At 52.5% G+C, this 9764-nt stretch overlaps 1 protein-coding gene across 3 annotated transcripts; it reads right to left on the bottom strand.

Annotated features, from left to right (window-relative positions):
- Positions 1 to 1320: 1320 nt before the first annotated feature.
- Positions 1321 to 9391, bottom strand: NT5C3B (5'-nucleotidase, cytosolic IIIB). 3 transcript variants are annotated; one of them, XM_084984500.1, is made up of 9 exons: positions 9341 to 9391; positions 9018 to 9116; positions 8336 to 8405; positions 8204 to 8250; positions 6322 to 6407; positions 5425 to 5528; positions 3893 to 4055; positions 2598 to 2798; positions 1321 to 1772 (listed from the first exon to the last, which is right to left on the bottom strand). In XM_084984500.1, the coding sequence occupies exons 6-9, from the start codon at positions 5526 to 5528 to the stop codon at positions 1638 to 1640; spliced, it is 603 nt and encodes a 200-aa protein (XP_084840626.1). In that variant the 5' UTR covers positions 6322 to 6407; positions 8204 to 8250; positions 8336 to 8405; positions 9018 to 9116; positions 9341 to 9391; the 3' UTR covers positions 1321 to 1637. The 3 variants fall into 3 exon arrangements, with proteins under 3 accessions (XP_084840626.1, XP_020922654.1, XP_084840627.1); XM_021066995.2 differs by having other exon boundaries at positions 5425 to 5514; XM_084984501.1 differs by lacking the exons at positions 9018 to 9116; positions 9341 to 9391 and adding an exon at positions 9117 to 9264.
- Positions 9392 to 9764: the final 373 nt, after the last annotated feature.

Raw genomic sequence — 9764 nt, 5'->3', positions numbered from 1 at the left:
TGGCCCTGAACTTGCCCAAGACCCCCTAAGATGTAGCTGCTCCCCACAGCCGCCAGTGACTGACACTCCCGGGTGCCAAGGCATCCAGAAAGCACCTCCGGGCCTGATGGTGGCTGCAAATCCAGCCTCCAATGATAACCCCCCCACCAAACCTAACAGCACCACCGGTACTAAGCCTGCACGGAGGCAGCGTGATGCAGGAGAGAAGGCCAGCTCTGGTCAGAAACAATGCAACCCTGGCTCAAGTTCCCTGAACTTTGGACCTTCCAAGTCATCTGAATGGACCTGCACCTCCTGCAGGGTCACCACGAGGACTAAACAGCACGCCTCTGGGTGCACACAGCAGGCGAGTCAACCCTCCCATTACCTTCCCTTCAGAGCTTCGGATAAACTGCTCCAGCAGCCAGGCAGGCAGGTAAGGAAATGACTGTGACTTTGTCCAGAGTGCCTGCTCCTTTCAGGTCCCCACACTCAGCCTCCTTAAGTCATCGCTTATAGCGGCCCTGGGCCCACAGATGGACGAGGAAGGATGGGAGCCGAGGGCACAAGGGGAAATCCACATAAATACTCTTTATTTTTTTTTTTTTTTTTTTTTTTTTAATTTTTTTTTATTTTTTGTCTTTTTGTCTTTTGTCATTGTTGTTGCTATTTCTTGGGCCGCTCCCGCGGCATATGGAGATTCCCAGGCTAGGGGTTGAATCGGAGCTGTAGCCACCGGCCTACGCCAGAGCCACAGCAACGCGGGATCCGAGCCGCGTCTGCAACCTACACCACAGCTCACGGCAACGCCGGACCGTTAACCCACTGAGCAAGGGCAGGGACCGAACCCGCGACCTCATGGTTCCTAGTCGGATTCGTTAACCACTGCGCCACGACAGGAACTCCGGAAATCCACATAAAGAGGGGGCTTTGCAGGAAGTTCCTGTGGGGCGCAGCACGTGAAGGATTTGGCTTTGCTGTAGCTGCAACCTGCACCACAGCTGCAACAATCCCTGGCCCTGGATATTTCCTATACCACAGGTGTGGCCAAAATAAAGCAAAAAGAAAAAAAAGTGGGGGCCATGCAGACAGGGACAGCCAGATGCAGCCGATCTGACCAAATTTCAAGTTTAACGGACAGCTGCTAAAGAATCAAAGTCAAACCAGAGGGTCTCCTGGGCTAATTCAGTGGTTTCCAAACTGTGTTCCTGGGGCCCTAGCAGCTTTCTGGAGGTTCCTGCGCCTCCAGGGCCAGGAGGTACAGACCCTGCCACCTGCTGCCCCCAAGTCAGAACAGGCGTTTTGTCCTTTTTTTTATTTTGGTTTATTTCACATATCAGATTTGTTTGAAGAATAGCTTCCCGTGTTGAAAACTTCTGGACAAAAGGATCCCTGGACCAAATGACTCCTAAAGGGCTAAAACCACGTATGTCCACAGTTCATCTGGAATGGTTGTTGCTGCCCTCCCGCCTGGCAAGGCTCCCTCAAGCCTCTGGAGAACACAAACGAAGGGGCCGGGAAAAGGAGGGACGGGCGAGGGCCAGCTGCTCCCGCCACCCAGGACTTGTCTCTGCTCTACACGCACAGGGAGGAGCAGCGCTCAGAGCAGGGCAGCTTCGGCGGAGGTTCCCTCTCCATCACAGGCCTCGCGCCTGCCCTCAGGGGCCCTGCATCTCTGTCCAGTCCTCCTGCTGCAGGATGTGCTGCAGCAGCCCGTTGACCACGTCCAGTGTCTCGTCCTTCTCCAGCACGATGTCATAGGAGTCCATGTAGCGCTCTCGCCACTCTTCCACCTGCCCGGGGAGCAGAGACTGAGAGTCCCCCAAACACTCTGCCCTCAGCCCCTGCAGAGCACCTGGGGCTGGGGACGAGGGCTTTCAAGCTGAGACTCCCCAAGAGAAGTTCAAGGTTCCTGGGACCTGCCCTTTGGAGACACAGATGGCCTTGGGCGCAGGCTGCCCCAGTTAACCCTGGGGTTGGGTTCAAAAGGACAGTCCCAGAGATTAGAAGCAAAAAACCAGATGTTGCCTCTAATCTGTCTGGACTGAATTTTGACAAAGCTTCAGTACCGGCTGGCTGAGGGTGGGGACGGCTGGCCTTCCAGCCTGACCCCACACAGTGACCATCTGTGACCATCTTTTCACCCCATCTACCTCTGGTCTGTTCTTCTGTTTTCCTTCTCTAAATTATAAACCCACATCCTGAAAGCCAAGGTCTCCCATTTCAATCATGCCTTACAGCTATGATTTAGGGGCACTGGTAATCAGCCCCAACCACTTTCTAAACTAGGTCACCTTGGGCAGGTTACTTAACCCCCTGGCCTCAGTTTCCTCATTTGTAAACTGGGTCTGAGAGTCATGACATCGAAGTATGACTGTACAGAATAACTGGCACACGGCGAGCACTCAGTAAGTGTGGGTTCTGAGGACGTGCTCTGACCTGCGGGTCACACCACGTGTGGCGCGCACAGCTGTAACCACTGGGCATCTCTCCTGTTTCCGAGGAGACTCTGGCTTGTGTCTGACCTCTAAGACTTCGCCCAGGGCCTGGCCCACAGAAGGTGTTCAATAAGCACGTGTTCACAGGAATCGAAGTGACCGGGTCCCCTAGCTACCTACCTTGTCATTTAGGAAGCCGATCTTGAGAATGTTCTCCACACCAGGAACCCCATCGGCCATAGTAAGGTCCCCCAGGGAGTCTCCCAGCAGGAGGATGTTGGTTTTGCCCTGAAGCTGCTGGAAGAAGGTGGAATTCTCACACACGGAGCTGTTCTTGTTGTAGGTGTGTATGAGCTGGCCCTTGAATCCCTTTAGGAAACCCTAAATAAGAGAGAGACAGAAGGGCTACAGGGGACCCATCTCAGGCCAGTTTTCCACCATCTCTGCCACAGAGGAAAGAGGATCCTGAAAGCCAAAGACAATGTCAAAACTTCGTTGTAGTGGACACTAGGAGTCAGCGAGCTAAGGCCCATGGGCTAGATTTGGCCTACGTTTGTAAATGAAGTTTTATTGGGACACGGCCGGGTCCATCCGTTACATCTTGTCTGTGGCTGCTTTTCTGTGTGACAAAAGTACTTGTGACAGAGAGCACATTGCCCACAAAGCCTAAGATATTTGTTACCTGGTCTTTTATAGAAAAAGTTTACAAGCCCTGGTTTAAACTAACAGGGACCATCAAATACTGTTGATCACGTACTGTGGGAGAAGCACAAAGCCCATGATACAAGCACTGCCCTCGCTACAGGCGTGCTGACCCCGCCACGGGCCACAATCTAACCACAGGTCAAAGGGATGAAAGTTCCAGCCCTGGTTTTAAGGGGAAGAAGCCAGAGCCATGGGTGAGTCAGAGCAGCCCTCCTCTGGCTCAAAAAAACAAGCCCAGGGAGTTCGCATCGTGGCTCAGCGGTAACAAACCCAACTAGGATCCATGAGGATGGCAGGTTTGATCCTTGGCCTCGCTCAGTGGGTTAAAGATCCAGCGTTGCTGTGGCTGTGGTGTAGGCTGGCAGCTGCAGCTCTGATTCAACCTCTAGCCTGGGAACTTCCATGTGCCGCAGGTATGGCTGTAAAAAGCAAAAAAGCAAAAAAGCAAAAAAAAAAAAAAGAAGAAAAACAAGTCCAAGTCCAGGCCCTTGAGTACCTAGAATGGCACCTAGCCCATGAGAGTGACACAGAGCCTGGTTGACACTGAAACTAGGTCCTCTCTGGCACAGAGCAACTGTTGGCCAAACGCCCAAGAATGGGTCCTTTAAAAGCAACTGTCTTTAACTGGCGTTAATAGATAAATACCTGCAAAGAAGCCAGCATGCCTTCCCCTCTCCTTTCTTCCTCCCATCAGGGTTAACATTTAGGGGGAAGCACCCTAGCTGGCTGTCCCCCGCCCCCCGTCCCAGCCCAAATGAGATGTGGCTCACCTCTTCGTCAAACTCCATGTAGTTAGACACAACGTGAATGTTGGGGTGGAACACTCTCCTCTGCCGAATAATCTCTTCCAGGACATCGCCAATGCCCGCGGAAAAGATGAGAAGGGGAACGTGGTTCTGGGAGAGGGTGTGGAAGAACGTCTTGTAGCCATCCCTGAAAAAGACGAATCGTTCTGAAATGGCCTCTGTGACTGTTCTTAATTCTCTATTTGGGTTACATATGTTTTAATTTTTTAAAACCTTTTTTTTTGCTATTTTCGGGCTGCACTGGCAGCATATGGAGGTTCCCAGGCTCGGGGTCTAATCGGAGCTACAACTGCCAGCCTACACCACAGCCACAGCAACGAGGGATCCGAGCCGCATCTGCGACCTACACAACAGCTCACGGCAACGCCAGATCCTTAACCCACTGAGCAAGGCCAGGGATCAAACCCAGGTTCTCATGTCAGCTAGTCGGGTTTGTTAACCACTGAGCCATGAAGGGAACTCCAAAAAACGTTTTAAATTGAGGCATAAAATACATGGAGTAAACGCTAAAGTGCACCCATCTTAAGTGTTCAGCTCAATTAATATTTACATTATATCTCCACCCATGTAATTACTCAGCAGATCAAGGTTCCCTCACGTCCCTTCCCTGTCAAGGCCATCACCCCAATCGTCACCACTCATTACCTCTGCCTGCCCCCAAACCTCATATAAATGAGCCCATATATGTTTGTTTCTGGATTATTTTGCCTGAGCAAAATATAACCAGGCAGCTCTCCCCGGGGAGCTTCACCAGGGAACACCCCAAACCCACCCGGCACTTACTGGGTCTGCACATGTCTGTTCTCCTGGCTTTCCGTGAGCTAGCCCCTCTCCTTCCTCTACGCGCCCCCATCCCTCCTCCACTAAAGAATGCTCCAGCAGAGAGCTGCACTGTGACGGCCACCGATGATCAAGGGGCCTGGGCCAACTCCCATGTCTGGATAAAGAACACCAGTCACCGGAGTTCCCATTGTGGCTCAGTGGGTTACAAACCTGACTAGTATCCATGAGGATGAGGGTTCGATCCTTGGCCTCGCTTAGTGGGTTAAGGATCCCGCATTGCTGTGGCTGTGGTGTAGGCCGGCAGCTGCAGCTCCAATTCAAAGGTACAGCCTAGGAACTTCCATATGACACAGGTAAGCCCTAAAAAGCAAAATAAACAAATAAAAAAGAACACCAGTCACCATGAGAACCCTAAAAGTCCTTTTCTCATTGGGAAAAATGAGCTGGACGCTGCCTGTTTTAGGAGATGGAGCCCTGGTCATGGTCACATCACATCCACCATCAGCACACTGTGTCCTGGGCCATACCCAGGGGTAGAAAACGCTCTGGCTGTGCCCAGAGAGGAAAAGCAAGACCTCCGCAGCAGCCACTAGCAGTGTCAGGTCTCTTCTGACTCTCCCAGCAACTAACTCCTCTCCACTCCGGCCTCTCCTCTGAGAGCAAAGCCATCCCACACAGTCTGGCAGCAAGGTTCACCAAAGCAGGCAGCTCACCTAAGCATGGCGCTGGATTCTCTCACCACCTGGGCTATCTGAAACTTCTGAATCTTCTGCTGGCACAGGAGATCATGTGCTTTGGTCCACCTGGAAACAGACATCTCACAAAACCCCAAATTCAAACACTAAGTAAAGTGTCCTTTCCCACCTTGGGGCTGAGCCCCTCTAGAGTAACTGACAGAAATGGCCCCATTCTCTCCCCCAGAACCGTTTCCTCAAGGGCCCTTAAAGGAAGAGGGTGAAACAACAGCACAGCAGACGAGAGCTGGGTGAGCGGCTGCTGGCGTCAAAGCTCTTCCGAATCCCTCCTCTGTGACAGAACTGGGGCTCTGCCTAATGATAACTAGTTTCCTTAGGAGGGTTATCTCCCCAGAGCACTTATTCCCAGAGGTCCTGTTGTGGCTCAGAGGGTTAAGAAGCTGACTAGTATCCATGAGGACTCAAGTTCAATTCCTGGGGGGCTCAGTGGGTTAAGGATCTGTCTTTGCCGCAAGCTGTGTTGTAGGTTGCAGATGGGGCTCGGATCCAGCATTGCTGTGGCTGTGGGGTAGGCCGGCAGCTGCAACTCTGACTCGACCCCTAGCCTGGGAACCTCCATATGCTGCAGGTACAGCCCTAAAAAGGAGAAAAGGAAAAAAAGCACTTATTCCCTAAAACTAAGGGGCTTCTAACTCATTCCAAGGATTCTCAGTAAGCCCTCTACTCTAGCAGAAGCCACGAATAGCCTGGCTGTGTTGAACCGTTTGTTCTCACAGGAGGGCTTGTGGCATTCAGCTGATAAGCTCTTAGTAAGATAAAGGAGCCTGCAGCTGACCAAAGCTCAGGAAAATTATGCCCCCTTCCAGACTAATCCACCGTGAGGGCCAGAGGTGTTTCACCACCACCATCACTTACCACTCCACCATGTGGGGTAACTTCTCTTTGATGGTCCGGTCTGGGTCAATCTCAATTGGATAATAGTGGTGGAGAAGCGCTTTGAGCTGTGACGGCCAAAGGAAGAGAAAAGCCATTAGTCCACATCAAGTTTACCCAGCAGAGTCCTACGGTCCAGCGTGAGGATGCAGATGATGCAGCTTCAGGAGAGGGAGTGCCTGGATCTGCAGAGCTGGCCAGCCCTCTGCACTCCCCCAAGACAGTGAGATAGCATCAACAACACAAAGAGCTATGGCTATCGGATGCCAGGCTTACTGGAACTGTGCTGCTGCTGCTGTTGTAAATTAGCTCAGGCATCAGCATTGAATCGTTAAGAACTGATTAAATGGGGATTTCCCGTCGTGGCTCAGTGGTTAATGAATCTGACTAGGAACCATGAGGTTGAGGGTTCAATCCCTGGCCTTGATCAGTGGGTTAAGAATCTGGCGTTGTCGTGAGCGGTGGGGTAGGTTGTAGACTAGGCTTGGGTCCCGAGTTGCTGTGGCTCTGGTGTAGGCTGGCGGCTACACCTCCAATTCGACCCCTAACCTGGGAACCTCCATGTGTCGCAGAAGCGGCCCTAGAAAAGACAAAAAAAAAAAAGAAAAAAAAAAAAAGAAGACCTGATTAAATGGTGTACTTTCCCAGATGTGGTATACTTCCTCAGGTGGAAGGCAAGATAGCTTTAGGGAGGCACATGGATAAAAGCACTTTTATTTTAGTGCTTTGGGATGCATGGGGTTTTTTTTGTTTGTTTGTTTGTTTGTTTGCTTTTTAGGGCTGCATCTTCAACACATGGAAGTTCCCAGGCTAGGGGCAGAATCAGAGCTACAGCTGCTGGCTTACACAACAGCCAGAGCAATGCTGGATCCAAGCCACATCTATGACCTACACCACAGTTCACGGCAACACGGGATCCTTAACCTGCTGAGTGAGGCCAGGGATCAAATGAGCTTCTCATGGATACTAATCGGATTCGTTTCTGCTGCGCCACAATGGGAACTCCCAGGACGCATTTTAATGTAATGTGAGAAAAAGAAAACTAGCACATTAAACTCATGCTTTCATAAAGATTGTTTCTTTTCCAAGTTAAGTGCCTTCAGATCTTTAAAAGCATGACAACTTACACACATCTGGCAAAAATCATGAAAGTGGAACTAGAAGACTAGTTTGGGACACAGCGTGTTTGGGGATAACTCCACCACACTGCCAACGTCAAGAGGACAACCTCACGGGAGTCTCCACGTGCACGTTCTCTGGCTAAGGCTACCTTCCACAACCAGGACCTTCGGCGCTCTGGGGGGGCCACTTCGGGCATCATACGGAATCAGTCAACAACAGAGCACAATAAAAATGGGAATTGACTGAGCAAAGAATTTTAATTTTAATATGCACATCATCTCGGAATATTATGAGATCAAATGGGGCCCCTGACCATTTGTCCAAAAGATTAAATACAAAGACGGGTAAAGACAGAAAGCGCCCAAAATGTGTTAAAATTCTCAGTGTTTCTTTTTTTTCCGCTTTTTAGGGCCGCACCCAAGTCATGTGGAAGTTCCCAGGCTAGGGGTCAAATCAGAGCTCCAGCGGCCAGCCTACACCATAGCCATGGCAGTATTGGATCCAAGCTACATCTGCGACCAACGCTGAAGCTTGCAGCAATGCCCAGTGAGGCCAGGGATCAAACCCACAACCTCGTGGACACTGTGTCAGGTTCTTAACCTGCTGAGCCACACTAGGAATTCCCATAACAACAATTAAAAAAAAAAATTTCATATTTTAAGGTCTCTATCCTGGAATCTTTGAGGAACCATTTGACGTAGGACATGTTAGCTATTTCTGAGCAAAGAAGGGAGTAACCCACCTCTTTCCGGCACTCCTCACTGATGATCTTGCTGTTATCCAGAATATCTGCAAAAACACAGAACTCCTTTTACTTGCCCTTTAGAAGTCATCATCTGTCAAGCCCAAAAAAGCAAGCTAGTTTGTGACTTACTGTAAGAAGAAGGGCATCGCTTTCCATTATATGCAAACCTGCTCAAGGTCATGTCAAAATCAGAAATGACCTAAAATGCAAAAGAGAGATGATGCCTAGACAGGCTCCTTCAGGCATGGCCCTGTGCCAGCCTGGAGAGTGATTAAGGAAGTCTGAGTGGCCAGTGCCCAGCCCTGGGCAAAGCCCTGGGGGAGTTAGGGAGGGCAGCAGAGGGAAGGAAGAACTAGTCCTAGTTAGTATCAGTGGTAACCCTTAAGACACTCAGCCACGTTGAGGGTGGGGGTGGGGACTGCACCATCAGGACTCCTTCCACTCTTTCAGCAGCACCGGCTCAATGCTCTGGTCTTTCCTAAGAGGCCTCCACCTTCTGGCCCATCCCACCCCTGCACATTCTTGGAGAGCCCACCAACCTCGGCTGGTGTGGACAGTGAGGCCCGAAGCCTGGTGTGGGATGCTTTCTACAGCATGGCATTATTGAGAAATTTGGTATTTAGGTTTTTCAGGTAGGTGGGCTCTCCCGCAAGGCAAGACAGTTCTGCCCTCCGGACCCTGGCCATTTCTAAGGGCTGAGGGCTTGCTTGCAGGTGTGCGCAGTGATGCGGGAAGGCACACTGGGCAGGCCACCTTCCCAGTCACCCCCCACCCCACCCGGCCGCCCCGACCTTGCTCCCCACCGCGGTACCTGTAAGCGGTCTCCTCCGCCCTTGCGGAGGGCGCCCACGATCTCCTGCACCCGCCCGGGCTGCCGCATCAGGACCGTGGCCTTCATCAGGGGGCTCACCTGTCCCGAGATCCGAGAGAACTGCTGACCCTGACACCGCGCTGGGCCCAGGGGGGACCTGGCAAGGCCGGGCTGGGGGCGCGGGGGGGCAAGCAGGGACTCTGGCCGGGCCTGGGCATCTACCGGCCGCGGTGACGCGGCGGAACCCAGGCGGCCTGAGGGGGGTCTCGGAGCGCCCGGGGGGTCTGGGCCCGCCCCAGGCCGGTCTCCTCCTCCTGCCTCACCTCCTCCTCCATGGCGCTTGCCGGCCGGTCGGCGGCGTGAGGACAACGACCGCCCCTTAGGCCGCACTGCGCAGGCGTCGCCTACGGCCGGGGCGGGCCCGAGGGAGGGGGCGGAGACTAGGGTGCAGGAGGCGGGCCCGAGGCTGCGGGGGGCGGGGCGGGGCGGGGCAGGCGCCCTCCCCAGGGTTTGTGAGGCAGTGTGTGAAGACCTTGCTTGAGGGCCCCATGCAAAAGATGGGGAGGGTGCCAAGAGGCTGGGGTAACGTGGGTACCACTCTTTTTAGGGCAAAAAACCCTAGCCTGAGTGGTCATTTCCAGGCTTCCAGTTTGCATGACAAAAAAGTGGCAGAATGGGAGGGGATGTGAAGGAGCCATAAAGCGAGTTCTGTTGAACATCCTGAAGGTGCTGCCTTCACGGAGCCCA

The sequence above is a fragment of the Sus scrofa genome, chromosome 12 (genome assembly GCF_054392235.1).
Source record: "Sus scrofa isolate SSC_HxYL_T2T_F1_AM1 chromosome 12, Sscrofa_HxYL_maternal_Yorkshire_Landrace_v2.0, whole genome shotgun sequence".
In the NCBI taxonomy this organism is placed as follows: Eukaryota; Metazoa; Chordata; class Mammalia; order Artiodactyla; family Suidae; genus Sus; species Sus scrofa.
This window is presented reverse-complemented; position numbering and strand designations above follow the sequence as displayed.